Here is a 21349-nt window from a genome sequence, read left to right on the forward strand (position 1 = left end):
TGTAAGATTATCGTGTTCAGGATTTTCTAACTAAAGTGATTTTTTTTTATAAAGTGGAGCACAATGCCTAAACTATATTAAAGTACTGTATATTCAAAATTGCCACTATTTGTCCCATAACACCTGTCAAAGATATATATTTCTAGTCATTATATACAGATGGAGTGCCTGTCATTTAGCGCCAGCTCCCCTCAGGACAGGCACTCCATCTGACGGAGAAGAGCGAGTGTCCCGTCACTCAGCAGTGGGGAGCGGAATCCCTGACCTTCTCCACTTCAGGGAGACAGGCAGGGTTAGGGGGGGGGGGGGGAGCAGGGGGCTGAGGGCACTGATGGGGGAGCGGAGGGGAGGCAGCAGAGGGCTCAGACGGAACGGAGTGTGTGAGCGTCTCGTGCGCATGTGCCCCCTTCCGTCTAATGGTCGGGTCCTGGCAATTGGCAGTAGAATCGCCAGGACCCGCAACACTGAGGGACGCTTCATCTTTATTTTTATTTCAATATCATCTCATTACAGCAACCATCTTAGTTTAACTTGTCTTTCTCTGGTTAACCAAGTTAAGGCCAGATGTTCTGAAGACAACAACAGGATGTGCTACGTAATGTTGCTTAATCTTCAGTTCCTTCTAGAATAATCTTTGCACACATTTCCAAATCACAAGACATGTTTAAAGTTCGCCAGAATTAAATGTTTATGTGTGCTAAAAGCATATTGCCATTATAATACCATACAAAGTTATGGGTGTACACAAATGTGAACGCTGGTGTTTTTCAGGGATAGATTATAAATATTCATTGATAGGTAGGGAACAAGGACTATAGCAGCAATAAAGAAGAGTGCACCTTAATGCAATATCAGCATGCTGTACCATTGACTGTGTAATATTCATGCTTGGCAGTGTTTTCCATATAATCAATAATGGTTACTTCAAAATCATACCCTCCAACATGACCCATTCCATTAGGTACAAAGTGCTCTGTTTTTGGACCATCCTGCCAGTGGCAGCTACAGAGGTAGGGCTCCAGCACAGTCCAATATTCAAAGAGGGGGGTCACATCACCTGTCAGTGAGTCCAGGACAGTGATGTTTGGAGTGGCAGTAGGTGTGGCTCCCCTTTTTGAATATTGGACTGACCTGCAGGCTCACCTCTGTAACTGCCACTGACAGGGAAGTCCAGGAACAGAGCATTTTGTACCTAATGGAATGGGTCATGTTGGAGGGTATGCAAAATTGGTGTAAGGAAGCCTACATATTTATTTATTGTTATTTTTTTTTTTTATCCACCTCCCTGCTGATAATTAGGGGAGAAAGAAGAGGCACAAATGTGCTGTTTGCATAATTCGGGCACTAATTGTTATCTCGCTAATGAATAGAAAGTGGAGGATGCTCAAGAAATAGATTATTATTAAATTAGATTATTACTAAAAAAAATAATTGTCCCTTCTTTTCCACAGTTTTCCTCACCAACCATAGAAAAAAACAGACTGCATAATGACAAAGACTTGGGGTAAAAAAAAAAGTGGAGAAAGTTGAAGTCATACTTGCTTCCCCTGCTGGATTGTCCAGGAGGCTCCTGGAAAAGGGGGAAAGTCTCTGTAAACCCCACCTACTTTGAACACATGTGGGCAATATGAGGGGACCAGATGATGCCAGATTCATGCTGAATCACATAATCATTGCCTCACTCCTGCTGAACAATGCCTGTAATATTGGCATTTTAATGGAGCGGCATGATCACGATGATGTGACCTCTTGTGCCACACCCTTGTACAGCCTCTTGAAGTAAGCCATGTCCCATCCCCTATCCACATCATGCCTGCCCACCCCGCACCCTGCTGCACCAAGCTGGCTGGATGAAGCAAACAATCAGCCCCTGTCAAACAGCTTATAACTGTAATTTTTCAAAGCCAGCCTGTAACTTGACTGTTAGGAGCTGATTGGCAAGTGATAAAGTACCAGCCACTTTATCACTCCACTGAGCTTAATAAATCTATGAACCTTACTTCTTTTTCCTATACCTCAAAATACAACAAAACAACAACACATTTTGCAGAGGTGAAAATCCTTGCAAAATGTGTTTGTGTCAAACTCTACAAGCAAGAGCACAGTTCTGTTTATTTAAATCTATAATAAAAACATTAACATACTTCATTTGACTATTATTGAGTGATATTTATAGTTAAGACAACATACACGTGTTGTTCTCTGTGATTTTGCAGTGTCTGAGGCTGTGTACATCAATTTTCTCTCTTCCTTCTTATAATTTGTAATAGGCATATCCAAGACTTTGTAAAACATATTGACTTGAATTGAATAAGTACAGACCTGTTCTATGAATTAAAGGATGTAGTATACTTAAAGAACAACCAGAATAAGCCTATACGTGCAACATTTAAAGCAAAACAATTGAATAAGCCCTGGCCCACCTAGTCAAATGTCAGACAGCAATCACATCTGGATTTGCTCAAGGTCACAACCCACTTTCTGAATCGGTACATCCCTGCCAAAATCCAAAATCCAGATCATTAACCTCTATTGTGATTTCTGACACATAAGCCAGGCGGTAATCATTGTGTTGTTACAGTTCAAGCTACAAATGTACAGTTTGCTTCTACAGAATCTCAAATCCACACAAATTTTGTAAATCCAGACCAAGCCAAAACCCGGTCCATATCTTCCAAGGAGATTTGATTTGAACAGAGCTCCAGTTTGGAACTTCCTAGTTAGAACTTTTAACTCAGAATTTGGGGTTTTGGATTACAGTTTCTATCGATATTAATTATTACTGAAACAAAAATCAAATTCGAACAAAAAAAACTTGAGGGTGATTTTGCCTAAACAAAAACATGATGATGAATTGAAATCTAAATATTTGGTGCATATCTCTAGTTCAAGCAAGTTCTTACCAAATCAGGATAGACATATATACTGGCAGACACTCAATCAGTTTAGTGATATCTCTCAGGTGCATGAAAGGAAGGGGTTATCTTAAAGTAAGAAAAAGCACATGGTTTCCCCCAGCACACTGAATGATATCAGTAAACAGATTTAAAAAGCAGTTTAGGTATACATAAGTGAGAGCCATTATCATGTGGCTCTATACTAGGTAATTATAGGACCCACACTGTGGTTAACATGGGTTTGGGGTGCGGCTCCCCTGGATTGGTGTGGCTGGGGGGTTCTGAGGAGGCACACTATTACATTCTCTTAACCACGTTTCTTCTACTAATAATCTCGGAAACACTATTCATTTAATATTTGTATTCAATTTATCACTTACTGTATGTATCACTTTTGTACATAGCTCTGGCTTTGTACACTTATTTACACTTATTAATGAATTGATTAATACATTTTTTTCACTGGTGTGCTGCTCTGGGCTTTCTGGCTTATGCTGATTTTAGGTTGCGACATCCCACATCTAGATATAGCAATTCGGACCCCCAACACTCAGAGAAGCCTTGATGGTCGGCTTGGAGGCTTACCTATGTATTTGTAAGCAAAATCTCTGAATTTTATTAACAGTACAGTATTTTTCAAATCTGAGATCATACTGGGGCAGATGTAATAAGCCTGGTAAAGTGAAAGTACAAGGTGATAACACACCAGCCAATCAGCTCGTAGCTGTCATTTTTCCAAACACAGCTGATTGACTGATGTGTTATCACCTTCCAATTTATCACTTTACCAGGCTTCATACATCTGCCCCTCAGTGTGCTGGGGGAAACAATGTGCTTTTCCAAATTAGGATAGAGCAAGGAAAGGTGAAAATGGTAAACTTTCCCCATATCTGTTGCTTCCTTTGTCTTGATCTGTTGAAACTTTTCATTCTTTTAGTTGATATAAAATCAGAGCTACGCAAACTTTGTCCTCAAAGCCCCCCTGACTGTCCTGTTTTAAAGAATATTGATGTTTGAGCAAAGGTGATGTACAGTAATTAGCACCTCACTCAATGCTTAGCAGGTAAAATTGGGGAACTAGAAACTGTGATCACTAGGGATTAGTCATGGGCAAAGTGATTGCAATGAGTTGAGACACAAGGCTCAGCTCAGTGAAATGTGTTGAATCAGTGACTCGGCTCTCGAGTCACTACTCATATGGAATTACAGGCACAGGGAGACAGTGCAGGGCTCACAGCACACATTTAGGGAGTTGCAGAGGCTCAGTCACTCAGGAGGTTATTCTGATCGTAGCGGCCAAACGTGCGTACGTTCGCTATTAACGTACGCTATCCGTACGCGGCCGTTGGGGTTAAGTCCACCCACAACTCAGCCGCATACGTACGGCCAGAAACAACGTCAAAGGGGAGTGGCGTACAATTGAGCGTACGCCAACGTACACGGACGGGCCAGCCCTTACACTCCGACAACTGGCGTACAATTGAGCGTACGCCACCGTTTACGGACGTCTCTCGTCCGTCTTCCCACCGACTTCTTGCGGCTATCTGAGCGTACGCCAGCTTGCACGGACGGGTCCCTATTGTTTTCAATAGAAAACTCAGCTTATGTCACCGCTCGTGAGAGTGAGCGTACGTCCGTGTACGCTGGCATACCCTTCACATATATGGACCTGCAAATCTTGCCTTTCAACTATAATTATGAAAATTAATTAATTGATTGAATTAATTAATGTGCAAAATAGTGGCCATGGGCTTAAAACATTGCTGAAACATCCTTTGTAGGTGTTAGATGTGGTTTATGTTATTGTATCATAAATACAAAACCTATGTTTGTATTAGAGTGAACACGTTGACACATGTCGACTTGTGTAGATTGAGTGTGCTACTGTGTAAAGTCTATGAAAGCACGTAGTGAATGTGTCTAACTGTTTAACAAATACCTACCTTAGCATATATAAGCAGGTCTTACAAAGATTCTTACCTTAAATTAAACAAACCTTTAAATGTAGAGAAGTATAGAAAGATAAGCTTCCAATGTGTTTGAGTGCTGTGTGTGGCTTGCAGGTAGTGAAATCATGGTTTGGACTTAATAGACTGCAGCATTGGTTATTACATTCAGGTGTATGTGTTTGGTAGTAATCAGCGTAAATTAGCAAACCCAGGCGCACGCTGGCATGCGGTATCTGTAGGGGTGGTTTGAGATGGCGGTTGGCGGCCGCCTGTTTTGTGTCCGAAATGAACGGTGCTTTAGTCGATCGTGCGGTAGTAGCACCGTTCATTTTTGGTGCACACCCCCGTGTACGCCCATGTTTACGCCCATTTTCCCTCATTATTTCGGCCGCTCCCCTCATCACCCCCTATGCGGCCCCCAATGCCCGTACACTCGCGTACAGGTTTTTTTGCACGTAGAGACCCGTCCGTAAGCGTTGTGGAGTGTTCGCGCCTGCGCATTAGCGAATGTACGCATGCGCAGATCATAAAAAACCCCGGAACGTACGCGTACGGCCCGGCCGCACCAACCAGAATAAGGCCCTCAGTGTGCAGGGCAGACAGGAAATAAAACAGTGGCTGGGCTCACAACTCATTTGGAATTGCAGGCACAGAGAGACAGTGCACGGCTCACAACACATTTAGGGCCTTATTCAGATTTAATCGGTACTGCGCGCATTCGCATGCAGTACCGATGCTGTGCGTCTGCGCATGCGCAGGCGTGTTTCTGCGCATGTGCAGGCGCATGGTGCGTGCACCCACGGCGACCTTTCGGGTCGCCGGGTGCACGCACCCATGGCATCGTGGGGGGGGGGGGGGGCGGAGATGGGCGGGGAGCGCCGGGCTGCCCCATTACCATATGGGAACGCCCTGCGTTCCATTGGCGTTTCCATGAGAACGCTGGGCGTTCTCATGGTAATGAGGCAGTGACGCGGGTGTGTGGGCTGGGTAGCTGACATCACCGGATGTCAGCTGCCCGCCCATATCACGCCAGCGTGCACGCAAATGTAAGTAACTCAAAAGTCACTTATATAAGCGTGCATGCTAAACATCATTCGATGGTCACCGACCATCGAATGATGTGGGCGGACACCCCAGCAAAGCGAATGGATGTTTATGCAAAATATCCATTCACTGCTGTGCGGGTGAAGCCGCACTTTGCTGGGGCGGCGGGGGGGGGGGGGGGGGGGGGGGGGGGGCGTGCGTTCGCCGGGCGGGGTTTGGTGGACTCGCAAGCCTGCGAACCCTTAGGGCGGGATGCTATATAGCAGAAATGCGGTAAAAACCCCGTTTTCGGGGTTTCTACCGCATTTCTATATGCTATATGCCCCCTCCGCAGTGTCAGCGCTGCGGAGGGAATCGCCAGCTAAAGCTGGCGAATCCCTGCAGAAGCCTATGGGCTTCTTACCGCAGCGCTGTTTGAGGGATCCGTCACGGATCCCTCCCAGCGTGCCCTGCGGCCGGCGCCGGGGTCTGCGCATGCGCAGATGGACTCCCGGGTCACAGACCCGGAAGTCCAGCGCCGGCACCGCATCGCAAGGGACAGCGCTTATCGCAAGAGCTGTCCCTTGCATGAATAACGGCATATGTTATAGCATATGCCGTTATTAATAATGCGGTAGCCGGCGAAGGGGGCCGCGGATGTTACAACATCCCGCCCTAAGAGTTGCAGAGGCTCAGTCACTCAGTGTGCTGGCAGACAGGAAGTAAGAGTGGCTGGGCTCATGACTCATATGGAATTACAGCAGACACAGAGAGACAGTGCACGGCTCACAACACATTTAGTGAGTTGCAGAGGCTCAGTCACTCAGTGTGCTGGCAGACAGGAAGTAAGAGTGGCTGGGCTCATGACTCATATGGAATTACAGCAGACACAGAGAGACAGTGCACGGCTCACAACACATTTAGGGGCAGATGTATGATCCGTCGTTATGGGGGAGAAGGGTATCAGCGCACGTTATGTGCACTGATACCGCTTCTCCCCCATGTATGAAGGAGCCGGGATGCGGTAAAATGATAGCAGGCCGAATGTATGAACGGTCAGCATCGCTGACCGTTCCGCACGAAGCCGGGTTTGGCTTCGCCAGCATCAGGCTGGCGAAGCCCTATCTAAACAGCAGGGACAGCGCTGTCCCTGCTGTTAGGTCTGGGCTGCGCTGGGGATCTCGCGTGAACAGCGAGATCCCGCGCATGCCCAGTGCGGCCGGCCGGGGGACAGGAGATAGCGCATCAGTATTAACTGATGCGTTATCTCCAGAAAGGGACATCGCCGAAGGGGGGAGTTAACGCTCCCCCGCTTCGGCAGACAAGATGTTAATACATCTTGTCGATGTCCCTTCCTGCTTCGCCTCGCTATTGAGGCGAAGCAGGAAGTATCATAGCGGCGCGATAAGCGCAGCTATGATACATCTGCCCCTTAGTGAGTTGCAGAGGCTCAGTCACTCAGTGTGCTGGAAGACAGGAAGTAAGAGTGGCTGGGCTCACAACTCATTTGAAATTACAGGCACAGCCGCACAGAGAGAGAGACAGTGCTGGGCTCACAACACATTTAGGGCCTCATTCTAGTTCACTCTTTCTGACAAAATCCTTCTTAGAAGGACAAAACCATGTGCACTGCAGGTGGGGCAGATGTTACTTGTGCTGAGAGAATTAGATTTGTGTGGGGTTTTACTTCACAGTGAGATCTATATTGCAGTGTAAAAATAAAGCAGTCAGTATTTCCCTGCACAGAAACAAAATAACTCACCCAAATCTAATTCTCTGTGCACATTTTATATCTGCCCCCCTGCAGTGCACATGGTTTTATCCATCTAAGAAGGATTTTGTCAGAAAGAGTGAACTAGAATAAGCCCCTTAGTGAGTTGCAAAGTAATAATGCTGCTGCTGTTTCGACTCATCCAAAAGTGAGTGTTTCGAATCCTGCAGTCAGCTTAATGATTCGAGACACTAAGTCGAGGCAGCGATTTACTAGCCATCTCTGCTAGGGACGATTATGACATTATTGGTATTAAAGAAACATGGTGTAAGGAGTTGCACAACTGGGCATTAAGCATGGAGGGATATACACTCTATAGAAAAGATAGGGGAAATAGAAAGGGCGGGGGTGTGCCTATATGTTAAAAATAACTAAGAAATGAGCACAGGTACAGAGGAAGATTACACGGAGGCCGTGTGGGCAGAGATAACGACAATAACACAAAACCTAATAATAAAATTATAATAGGGGCATGCTATAGACCGCCAAACATAAATGAAAGGGACGAGTCTCTTCTTTTAAACCAAATCAAACAATCAGATCAGATCAGATCAGGGTCAGGTATTAATTATGAAGGATTTTAATTGACCTGATATTGATTGGAAAAGGAAACATGTAAAAGAGAAAGAAGCAGTGGGTTCCTAAGCTTACTTAAAGACCAGTTTATCACACAAACGGTAGAAGCTCCAACTCGTAATAAGGCATTATTGCATTTGATATTAACCAATAACATATATCTAGTTTCAAACTCAAAAGTAATTGAACATCTAGGGAACAGTGACCACAATATAGTTTCACTGGAAATCAACTTCAGTAAATTACATCATAAAGGATCGGCAAAAATACTAAACTTCAGAATAGCTAACTTCGAATTATTCAGAGAAGACTTATAATTATGTGGGAAACGGTTTTCGAGGGGAAAAATGCTGAGGAAATGTGGGATACTCTAAAAAAAGTACTTGAATCATTAACTATTAAATACATTCCTAAAGTAAATAATGGTAAAAAAAGCCACCATGGTTGGACAAAAAATGTTAGGTCACCAATCAACGATAAAACAAGAGCATTTAAATTCTATAAAAATAACTTAAAGAGGCGTTCACCAAATACAAAGAATCAAAAACATTTGTAAAGGGGCAATCAAAGTAGCTAAAAGGGATTATGAAGAGGGCATAGCCACTGAAAGCAAAACTAACCCCAAAAAGTTTTACAAATACATAAATAGTAAACGTATAATTAAGGACAAAATAGGCAAACCGATATCACTGGAAAAAAGTTTTACGGAGGACAAGTGAAAAGCAGAACTGTTAAATGAGTTCTTCTCATCAGTGTTTACTAAGGGAGAGCAGACTGTGGAACGCACACAAACCACAAATGGGATAAACAAGCCAGACCTCAATATTGATTTCTCTACCAAGGAAATAATATTGAGGCTCAGAAAAATCCAAACAAATAAATCACCTGGGCCAGATGGGATTCATCCTAGGGTACTAATGGAATTAAAGGAGCCCATACATGGTCCGTTGTGTATGGCTCCGTTCTGTACTATCCGATGCGCGCTCCCGCGCATCACATAGGCCCTTATTCTGGTTGGTGCGGCCGGAGCCGCACACGGTGCTCCGGCCGCACAAACCAATCCCCGCCCACGAGACGGATCGCCACGGCCGTCCGTACACGGACGGCTGGCGATCCGCATAAAAATGGTGGGGCGTACGCCTCCACCATGGTGGGAGCTGCCCCCTGCATTCGATGGTCGTCGACCATCGAAGGCAGGGCCGCACGCCACAGCAGCTCCCGCAAGCTGAGACCGTCCGTGTGATAGCTTGTATGGGGGCTGAGAGCTGACATCCGGCGACGTCAGCTTTCCGCCCCCATCAGTGGCGTCATACCCTGATTAGCATGCATACGCCCCGCGTTTGCATGGGAACGCCCATGAAACGCGGGGCGTATACATAGGGAAATGAGGGTATGAAGCCCCTCACGCCCCTATACGCCCCCTTTGCGGCGGACGAAATACGTCTGCGGCGAATGGGGCTGCACATGCGCAGATTGACCTCTGCGCATGTGCAGACTAAAAACATCGGCGGTACGGCCGCACGCGGGCCGTACCGTCCGATTCAGAATAAGGGCCATGGTACGGTACAAAAAGTATGTGCTGCACATACTTTTTGTACTAGGTACACATCGTATCGGATCGCAGTGCATGCACACTGCATGCACTAGGGATGCGATCCGATCCGATGTGTGCTAATTAAGTCCCAAACGGATCCGTTAAACGGACCGTGTATGGGCTGCTTAAGGGAGGAATTAGCTTCCCCTCTACATTATATATTTGATAATTCCCTATCATCAGGAAAGGTACCAAAAAACTGGAGAATAGCAGAGGTAGTGCCATTATTCAAAAAAGGAAAAAAGGAGGATCCCGCTAATTACAGACCTGTTAGTTTAACATCAATAGTGGGTAAACTATTTGAAGGATTTTTAAGAGATGCAATCCAGGAATATTTAGACCTTCATAGTTTATTCAGTAATAACCAGCATGGGTTCGTGAAAAATCGTTCATGCCAAACTAATCTACTTTGTTTCTATAAAGAGGTTAGCTAAAACCTTGGTAATGGAAACGCTGTAGATGTGATTTTCCTATATTTTGCTAAAGCCTTCGACACCGTACCACACAAGAGGTTGATAAATAAAATGGAGGACCTTGGATTAGGGGCAAATGTCTGTAGATGGGTAGGGAACTGGCTGTGTAATAGAGAACAGAGTGGTCGTGAACAGTGCCGTTTCAAATATCATACCAGTACTAAGTACAGTAGTAAGTGGAGTGCCACAGGGTTCAGTTCTAGGGCTCATTTTATTTAACATTTTTATTAACGATATTGGGATGGGGTTACTCAGCAATGTATCCATCTTTGCGGACGATTCAAAACTGAGCAGAGTTATTAAATCATCAGAAGATGTCACCACGCTTCAAAATTATCTTGACAATCTAGATGAGTGGGCAAAAAAGTGGAAGATGAGGTTCAATATGAACTAATGCAAAGTCATGCACCTAGGGAGACATAACCAGTGTGCTAGTTATAACCTAAGCAGGGATGAATTGGGTAATTCAGTACTCGAAAAGGATCTACTGTAGGAGTCCAAATAGCCAACAAACTAGGGTGTAGTGCTCAATGTAATATAGCAACAAAAAAGGCCAACAAAACTCTAGCATGTATTAAAAGGGGCATGGAAACTAGGGACTCAAAAGTAATTATGCCTCTGTACAAATCATTGGTTAGAATGCACCTCGAATACGGAGTACAATTCTGGGCCCCACAATATAAAAAGGACTTTATAGAATTAGAAAAAATCCAAAGAAGAGCAACAAAGCTTATTAGGGGAATGGAGAAATTAAGCTACGAGGAAAGATTAAGCAATCTGAGACTATTTAAACTAGAGAAGAGACGTTTAAGGGGGGACATGCTCAATATGTATAAATACATTAAGGTCCAATATAAGGAACTGTCAAACACCTTTTTTTCTGCTAGACAGGAATCTAAGACGCGAGGGCACGAGTTTAGATTAGAAGAAAAAAAGATTTTGTTCATCCAGAAGAAAAAATTTCTTTACTGTCAGAACAGTCAAACTTTGGAACTCTCTTCCTGGAGAAGTGGTGTCGGCAGACACTATAAATAAGTTTAAAATAAGGTTGGATAAACATTTATTGGTTAAAAACATTAATGGGTACGAATAAGTAACATAATCTGTTTTTAAAATATCAGAACATACTACACAACAAGGGATAAGCTATTATAAACATAGGTTGAACTAGATGGACGCAAGTCTTTATTCAGCCTCACCTACTATGCAACTATGTAACTCATTTACTAAAACCATTATGGCTATTTTTTTAAAATCTGGACTGCAATGGGCTTTGAGGAACACATTTAAGAAACAGTGATGCAAAGTTTGAGAAATTCTAGTGATCAATTGAATATTTTATACATGTTTTGGTGCATTCGGTTTATTTTCATATTTCATCCTGTAGATGTCACTCTTGATACTGCTGTAAATTAAATATACCTACTCTATAGAAAGTTGCGGGAGACTCCCAATTTTTCGTGAAGTGTGTGAGATGTGGCTATAATACCAGGAATCATAGCTCTGTAGCGAGATGACAGAACTAAAATTAAGCCATCGTGTCTTTTTAGCGCCACCCCTTTCATGCAGATCTGCATTTCAAAGCATTGTGACACGTGGGTGTGAGGCCTGATAACATGAGAGCCCCGCTCCACCCGCCAAAGGTGGCCAGCGGCATTTCCTCTCTGGTCAATTCCCGCAAACTAAACTCTATCCAAACCAAAAAGAATGTTAAAGCATATGCGACCATTAACAATGCAAAGCCCGGCAGAGGGGGGCTGCGGATGTTAGAACATCCCGCCCTATGTGAGTTGAAAGAAGAGAAGAAAGTGTATATAATATGGAGTTCAGTATATTTAACCCTTAAGAGTTTTTAGGCATTCATTTATTTCTTCCTTCTTGAAAAAACATCTTAGTAGCTAATGTATTGAATGTAACAAAAAAAACAATGATACACAGATCACACTCAATGATCGTAAAGATATTTTGCCCTGAATACATTTTTCGCTAATACATGTCTTGTGGTTAGGTGCATTACCTAGTTCTGTTCTTTTTCAGTTAGTTTAAAAAACCCGCACTGAAGTCTGTTGGAGCAGAACACAGTAAGATAAATGAAAGCCACTTCCAAATACCCAGGGATAAGTATAAAAAACAGTTCGGCAATTAGCACTGCCCCTCATTAATAACGTATTACAGCTTAGTGTGGGTCATTTACAGCTGACAGGCTCTAGTGTCTGCATTTGTGCTCATTGATCTTCCCGCGTGTAGTAAATGCCAAAAGCCATGTCTACATTTTGCTTACCTGTATTTCTGTACATTATCCTGCCCCCTCGAGTGCCAACGTTGCTGAGAGAGATTCTCAAAATATCCACTTAAAATGCCAGCGTTGCTCACAGCAACTGTTCTTTTTTTGGGTGCAATATGAAACTACACTTCAATGAATTGACTTGGCTGTATTTGCATTTATTATACTAATAGATCAGTCACTGTGGGGTAGATTTATTAAGCTCGGTGAAGTGATATATTGTAGTGTCTGGTTATCACCGGCCAATCAGTTCCTACCTGTCATTTTTCAAACCAAGCCTGTAACTTCACAGGTAGGAGCTGATTGGCCGGTGATAAAAAAACAGCCACATTATCACTTCACCGAGCTTAATGAATCTGCCCCTGAGTGAGGCTGGCATTTTTAGGAGGATATTTGGAGGCTCTCTCACAGCAATGTTGGCACTCAAAGGGTTAGTACAGCAACCTAACTTTAATACAATCCTACAATGGATCAGGACAATAAGCAGTGTGATGAAGAGTGTAAGCCTTTTATTCCTGTGCCACATAGAAAGGCAATTCATGAAGACACTTAAAGAAAATGCCTGTAAGTTTCCCTACACAACTCCCCTTTGTTTCTTATTTAAACATTATACTGTATATATTCCACTGCCATCTTCATTTCAGCATTTGCGTGTCAGTGGATTTAAACCAATGTTGTCAAAGACACAGCTTGATTTATCAAAGCAATCCGCCTCTGCAGCCATTGTTCAGCTGCTGCTATTACTGATACACTTCTACAGCTCTCCAGAGTCCTGTGGTGATTTACAGACCCCCTTAAAATTGTATATTCGCCAAATATTCATATATCAGAGAGCTCATTTTTTAGACAAATATCAATACAAGACAGTATTTTAAAACAATTCCATAAACTCCTTCTGAAGAAACCGTCACACTCACAACGGAGAAACATGGCAAGGCAAGCTTCATAGATGGGCCTATCACCTCCTATACTTCAAATTTAGCCTTAACACCAACAGCCTCAATTGCAGCCATGCTCTCATTCCCAACTGTTGGACTAAACAAAGTTCCCCTGACCAGGTACCATGGCTAACAGCCAGAAGGAGTCACTGTACTGCCATTGACAGGTTCAGCTATTCACCGTGCTACTTACTGGTGTGACCAGGACTCTGAAGGCTCCATAGAAATACAAGTTTGGTCAGAGGGTAGGCTGTGCACATTACTATATATTGGGCTCAATCCTATAGGAGGTTGAGCACAGTGCTGGCTTTTCCACGGATTCAGTATGAAATCCCGGCGTTCAAAATCCCGACGCCGGAATCCCGACTGCCGAAATCCCGACAAGTGGGGGACGTGGATCGCCCCCCCTTGCGGGCTCGCTGCGCTCGCCATGCAGCGGGCCCGGTGCCTTGCTACGCTCGGCATGCTAATTTATTCTCCCTCCAGGGGTGTCGTGGACACCCACGGAGGGAGAAACTGACGGGATTTCGGCGGTCGGGATTCCGGCGTCAGGATTCTGAACGCCGGGATCCCGACCGCCGGAATTTAAACTGCATCCCCATTCCACAGCAGGTGTAGTTTAAACCAAAAGGACATTGTCATGATATTTTACCTAATTCATTTACATACTACAAAAAGTTGATCCATTATATATGCACTATATAATCAAGGGACAATATATATATATTATGATGGTGTGATCTATTCCAGTGGTTCTTAAACTAAGTGCTCAGGACCCCACACAGTTCACCCGACAGGTGCACTCATTACTGACTGACACATTTTAAAAGATCCACAGCTAATTATTCCACTTGAATCTGAGAGGAGACCTGCAAAACCTGCACTGTGTGGGGTCCTGAGGACCGACTTTGAGAACCTGTGATCTATATATTCTATGATGCTAAGTGTGATATATTTGTCAATTGTTTTAAATTCTGTTTCTGACTGATATTAAAATGTGTCTTAAAAGTGTACTCTCTGATATTGTATATGTATTGGTGTATATTCATAATGTTTCACTTGTATAGTAGAAAATCTCCGGATTATCTGTTGGGAGTAGCATCTATATAAGGGAGATGTTTATGTATTTGAGAATCTACTTTGCCTGATATTTGTGTTCTGTAAGTACACATATCAGCAATTTGCAGTATGTGCACTTTACATTAATATAATAACCATTCAATCTACTGATACAAAGTAGGCAGCAACTGGCCCCTAAATTACTGGCACAGTTTGTTCTCATTAAGAAAGCTGCAATTGCTGCAAATGCAAAGTGATAACTACCTTAAGATGTGTGCCAGCAATATGTATGACTGATCTATGCCATTGCCAAGCTTACATCACACTTGCACCTAAAAATCTCTATAATATATCCGCGCAAATAAAGATTTGTTCAAATACTGAATTCATACAGTAGTACTGAATTCATCAGCATTCTGAGTGTCTGGATCCCCGAATGCAAAAGTTCAATATCATTCCCACAAAAAAGACATTTTCCATGCCTGACTATCATTATCACCATCACCTCTGCACCTGCCAGCAGCAAATAATACATGGTTCGCAGGCAGAGATGTGTCATTATCCCAGCCTGCATCTGTAAACCATTGTGCAACACATGCCCTTATTGTACCCGGTCTAAGTTAAAGCGCCCCCATTCTGCCACCCCAGGTGAAAGCTAATTGTAGAATTGCACAAATCTGCAGGGACCACTGTTCTGGGCATTCCCTCATTACAGTATATGCAAGTATGCAACACTAAATCTGGGCACACACCTACAGATTTATCTGACCAATCTGTCTGGTGGGTGCAAAAATCTGGTAATGTATGGGAGTATATGAAACTCAACTATTTGCTCCCAAACACTGGAAAATGGACAAAAACTAGTAATTTGTCTGAATGACCATTGACTATTTTCCATTGTTTGGGAGCACATGTTCCATTCTCATATGTTCTAATACATTACCAGCTTTTTGTTCCCACCAGATATATTGGACAGATAAATCTTTACCCGGTTATACTGTCAAACGCTCACCCAGCATCAGGCACAATGTCTGTCATGCTGTACATTAAAGGATTATAATACATGCTTACACAGTAAAAATAATGTACGAGAACCATACACGGAACCTCCTCACAAACTGTAAAACTTTAGGCATCTCCATAAATACATGGTGACTGACTGACTGACTGAGTGATGAAGACACTGAACTGCTAGTATTCTGTCTGCTACAATAGAATATTCCTAATAGCAACAGCACAGAAGGCAATATTCACTGCAGTACTTGTGTGTTCATAGCCTATACATGCGCCTGTCTCCTCTAGGTTTGTGCTCCCGCTCTTTGCTTGTTATTAATGGCGCTCATATACTTACGTCATAGCCTGATAGATGGACTCGATTCCATAGCGCATTGCAAATTCATCCACTATTTCTTGTGCGTCGTCATCAAAGTACACCTTCCAGGCTTCATCTCCTTTTACTTCAGGGATCTTAACACTGCCATTATTCTGAACTTCTGTCAGGTAGTGGAATAAGTTCTGCGGATAAAGTTTGTTTCACACTGTCAGGACTCGGAGGCGCACGAGAGTGGCAGCTCAGCACATGATGGACTTAATACTCTTCAATCATTTTAACTCATTTAATTTCACTTCACTGAACTGATATCTATGGATGGGGGATGTGCTGCTCAGCGGGGACACAATTTACTGCATCAAAGGAAAGGCAACAGGTGGCATGATATATACAATATTTTCAATGGCAGCCTAATACTTCAGAAGCAAATTGCAAGCTCACAGGTTCAAAGATAAAAGCAGTGCTAGTCAGTCTGCCAGCACAAGATAACCTTACCACCGCAATCTACGCTAACCCTTTTATTATCTCAGTCAGAGAGGGAAAAGATGAAATCAAGAAACAACCCGTCTCCTCCCCCTTAAAACTAATGGAACACCAGGGAAACCCGTGGTGTCTTAACGACCCTCACCCAGTGCTATGATTTATGATGGCAGAATTCTTAGCAATGCAATTACTGCTATTGCTACCCCAGCATGTTCTCATGTGTTGTAAACAGGAAAAGTGGTGTCATTAGTAATCAATAAAATATGAACAAAACTAAGAATTAAGGTACATATTTATACAGAATAAGAGGTACTTTTAAAAATGTCACACATACATTGTGTGTACTTGGTATTTCACTGCATTACACAGGGTAAATGTTAAATATATATTGAGAACCCATTATGAAGAAAGCTAATGACCTCTGTTTTTAGACCATCGTGCATTTTATGGACATTGGACATGGTACTATTTTATCATTTGGAGGAATGTGTTCTACCTTTGAAGGGTGATGGACGCGTTACAACTATTGAAACAGCAATGATTTTCTGGGTTCCAGATGGCTGACAGACAATGTCTAGTCAGACAATCAAAAGGTCAACAGCAGTTAGACATGCATTAGACATTGACAAAAGTCAAGCCCTGAATCCCCCTATGTGTACACAGCAGGCGATAGCGATGCACGGCCTCACAGCGTCGCTATCACCTGGCCGAATAGACACTGCACGCAAGAATATTCTTGCTAGACGCTGCAGTGTCTATTAGGCTGTATGCACAGCTGCTGCTGTGTATAGCCGCCGGCTTACCTCCGGCAGTGACTGGGGGAGTTTGACTAAGTAAAATCGCTTAGTCAAAATCTCCCAGTCACAGCCCATGTGTGCAAACCCTTTAGAAATGCATTAGTTAGACATTGAAATTTTAAAGACTGAGGAGGTTTCTGACTTTTCAGTCAATCTCACAAAGTTGACAGCACTCTGTCTGGAAACATGTGGCCCTCTTGGGTCCCTTGCACAGAACTTTCCTATGTCCTGGACTTTAGACTATTTTACCTATTTGGGCGTACAAATTCCTCGTATTCCCCATCAGCTATATACCCTTCAGTTTACTCCTGCTATAAGAGACTTGCTGGTTGAGTTGGAGGGCTGGAGACAACCCCTTTATCTTATATAGGAAGAGCTAGTTTCAGTAAAATGATTTTCTCCCCTAGACTACCATACTTAATCCAAGCTTTACCTAAGATTCAGTCCCAAAAGTATATTCAGTACATAAATGATCTTTTTCCATAAATACATCTGGAATGGCAAGCGAACTAGGATTGGCATAATAAAGTTACGGCAACCTAATGTTAATGGAGGTATTAGCTTCCCTAGCCTAATGCTATATTCTTATGCTTCGAATGGTTAAAGAATGGTTACACAATCAGGACATGCAATCCATACTAACCTTTTTCTGGGTCAGGATTTTCTAGGAGGGGAACCTCACCAGCTTCTTACATTTGTATGACCATGAAATTCTATCACATCTAAAGGATAATCCATTGCTGTGGAATACTAAAAGGTATGGCTTCTACTTAAAAGGCCTCTCACGTTCCAAGCCTATAGTTACATTTGTAATATTAGAGGCACATCTTGTGGCATACTTTAAAGCCTAACATTAAGACTAATACCAGTTCTTTCTCGGACTTAGTCAGAATTCTTTGGATAAATTGTTACAGCGCCCACCTATTTCTCTAAAGGCGATCTCTGTATAATTATATTTATTTGGGAAATGTTAGATTATACCTTATACATGCAGGGACTGACATGGATAGGGTATAATACACTGGCTTCTTAACTTCCTACCTTTATCTCTAGATCAATTGCTTAAAGCCCATGTTTGTGCTGGGAAACGGTTACCTGCTGCTATGTACTCTGAGATGTCTGACTATTTTGTATAGAACTAACGTTTCATAGTGGCGTTGTCATTGTATATCAACTATGCATAATTGTTATAAAATCACTGAACCACTGGCTTTGGCAATGCCCCTTGATTCAGAATTTCTGGCTGCAGGTTAAAGCTTATGCAAAGGCCTCCTTGGTTAACTTGTTGCCACTCACACCAGAATGGGCTATTTTAGCTATTATTCCTTCTCATCAAAGCATTATCCCCTGGAGTAGAAAACTTATATTGGTGTTAGATCTCTTAAACCTACACTTTAGACATGGAATCACCATTCTGAACCTTCTCTATTTTTATTCAATGCCAATTTTATTTTATCTCTTTAGAGGGAATTCTTGCTAAAAAAAACCTCGAAGACCGAAAGATCTTCAACATAAGAGAGAGTTAAGGGGCCAACACACAGGGAGATGCTGAAGCATTTTGACCGTTGCTAGATTGCTCAGAACGCTTCAGAAAGATTGCTCAGCACACAGCGATGTGTCAGAGTTGTGTGCTCAGCTATCTGTCAGAGCCAGTGTTACAAGCTTTATCCAGCATGCTGAATATTAATTGCTGGACGATAGCAACATGTGAGGCCATGCCTTGCTATGCCCCTACACACGGAGAGCTGTAGGGGCATTTTCTAAGCGATCTAGTGAGATTTCTTGGAAAATGCCCGAAAACCGCTACGTGTGTAGGCCCCATTGCTTTAACATCTTATCACACTCATCAGATAACAGGAGATCCTCCTATTCTATTTTGAGCTGGAGATGTATCTTCTGATACCAGCATTGGAGGGTTCTCTCCTAAAAGGTGTGGAGAAGATGAGACTGTACTATTTTTTCTTGAATTTATTTCTTATTTTCTTTCTTTTACAATTGAATGTATTTATTTGATCTGAATGCATTTATAATGACCTCTTCATGAGACATTTTTCTTTGTTTATGCTTAATGTTATTATAGTGCGTGACTATTTTCTACTGTGAAACTCTGTTCTACTTGTGAATGTCATTGTCATTGTCCTTTATGATATGCTTTGACATTACCTACTGTTAATATCTTGTTGTATTGTGTGATTTATGGCACAGCTTCAATAAAAAAAGGTTATAAAAAAAAATAGAAGATATGCAGGGACGCCTCACATATCAAAATATTGCATTGGACCTTAGTGTGAAAATCCATTACTATTCTCTTATTTGGGTTTAAAATATAGAAAACAAGCAGCCGTGAATCAAGGAGTTTTTGATAACATATTCCTTGGATTCTTATGCAAGTGCAATTCAGAGAAGTTATTAAAATGACCCTGACTTGTACAGCTTCCTACAGTTGTCATACAGAGGACATCCCAGTACATCAACTTTGATAAAGAAAGGGAAAGATCCAAGTAGACTATGTAGCAATTTCTCTTTTTTGAGAAATATTTGTATTGTTTTTCACATTTTAGGAAGTACAGTACAATAAATTAGGAATTAAAGCAAGTTACATAGAGAAACATTCCTGGATAGCTTATATTTCTACTAAGAGCAAATATCTAAGTATCATTCCTATCTAATTTTGGGAAGGCACAAGACCCTTAAGCTTCAAATCCTTGGTGGTTACCACCTCTATACCCATGCTACTATGCCACTTCATTTTAACTTACTTTAGTTACTGCATTACAGGTTGAGTATCCCTTATTCAAATGATCCTTTATCCATAGTTTCCAGAATGTAATTTATTTTTCTTCATTTTTTTTCTAAAAGCACTTCTGGGACATCTGTAACTGGCACTACTGGGGAAATGTTATGTAACTGGCACTACTGGGGACATGGTATGTAACTGGCACTAAATATGTGCAAGAAAAGTATTACTTGGCATTCAAATTCAGTGCCTGAGATAGGACAAAAACTTTGTTTTATGTTTTAAAACCTTGTTTCATGCACAAATAACAAATATTTGTGTGTATTTCATGTGTTTTGTGTGTTTCTGAAAAAGAAATGAAAATACCTCAAGATACCTAATTGAAATATAAAAATATTCTGAAATACGGAATAATCCATTATCCAAAATGTTTTTGGTCCCAAGAATTTTGGATAAAGAATACAAAAACTTTGTCCAAAGTGCTTAGTACTCAACCACAGGGCACAAACTATCTAGAATTGTTTGGGTTACTGTCTTGTCCAATCACCTTACCTCATGCAAACAAGTGTACTGGATGTGGTAAGGAGGCACATTCTCTTCTCCCTTGATTTCAACATTGATTTTCATTCTGATAGCACCAGAGACAGCGGATTTATCAGTCCTTTTCTCTATGAAAGAAGAACACCAATGTCAGTATGGAATAATATTAGATGATATGCATCAGGGGCATAAGCATTTTCATGGTCTCAAGTATTCAAGAGTATAAAACAGATGTCAGTTCCCAATGTTTGAATACATTACATTAGTTAAGCCTCATGTAGTCATTTTTTAATACACCAGAGACAGAGGAATATTTGTACTCATTAAGATGCCGGCGCTCCTTCTAGCAGCTAAGAAGTCGTAACTAAAGCTCTGCGCATATTTGTGATTTTCTCTTTGGCTGTGTATACTGTATGTATTTTACAAACAAATTCAGTTCTAGCAAATGTTCCGATGGTATACAGATTACATTTACTGCACGTGCTGACTTGGGAGAGTTATGTATCATAATGACAGGAACAAAAATATGTCTCGTTCAAGTTTTATTAATTCTAGCATATACTTAGAGACTGAACATGGAAGTACTGAGGATGCTGGGTAAATATCCAAACCTGCCAGCAAGTACATGCTTGTACAGATGGGTCCTTACTTAGCTTTGCAAATATAAAAAAAAAGTGTGGCATGACATGTCGTGCGCCATAAAGAACATCTGCCACTGTTTTACCAGTCTGTAGCATCTATCTGCAAAAGCAATGCAAATACAGTACTTGGATGTATTTGATGTGTGATCTTGGGGTAGAGACATTGCACCATTATTCATCTATTATTGTTGTTTGGCATGCATGTTATTTTATTTTATTATTATTATTATTATTATTATTATTATTATTATTATTAT

At 42.0% G+C, this 21349-nt stretch overlaps 1 protein-coding gene across 1 annotated transcript in view; it reads right to left on the reverse strand.

The window, feature by feature from the left end:
* Positions 1-21349, reverse strand: part of UNC13C (unc-13 homolog C) — a 536500-nt gene that overhangs the window by 304483 nt on the left and 210668 nt on the right. Inside the window, exons 13-14 of the mRNA XM_083183881.1 lie at positions 20464-20579; positions 15916-16079 (exon numbers count right to left, since the gene is read on the reverse strand). Of these exons, the coding sequence (XP_083040007.1) occupies positions 15916-16079; positions 20464-20579 (280 nt within the window). The remainder of the gene's footprint in view (positions 1-15915; positions 16080-20463; positions 20580-21349) is intronic.

This window comes from Crinia signifera, chromosome 4, assembly GCF_055691185.1.
Source record: "Crinia signifera chromosome 4, ASM5569118v1, whole genome shotgun sequence".
Lineage (NCBI taxonomy): Eukaryota > Metazoa > Chordata > Amphibia > Anura > Myobatrachidae > Crinia > Crinia signifera.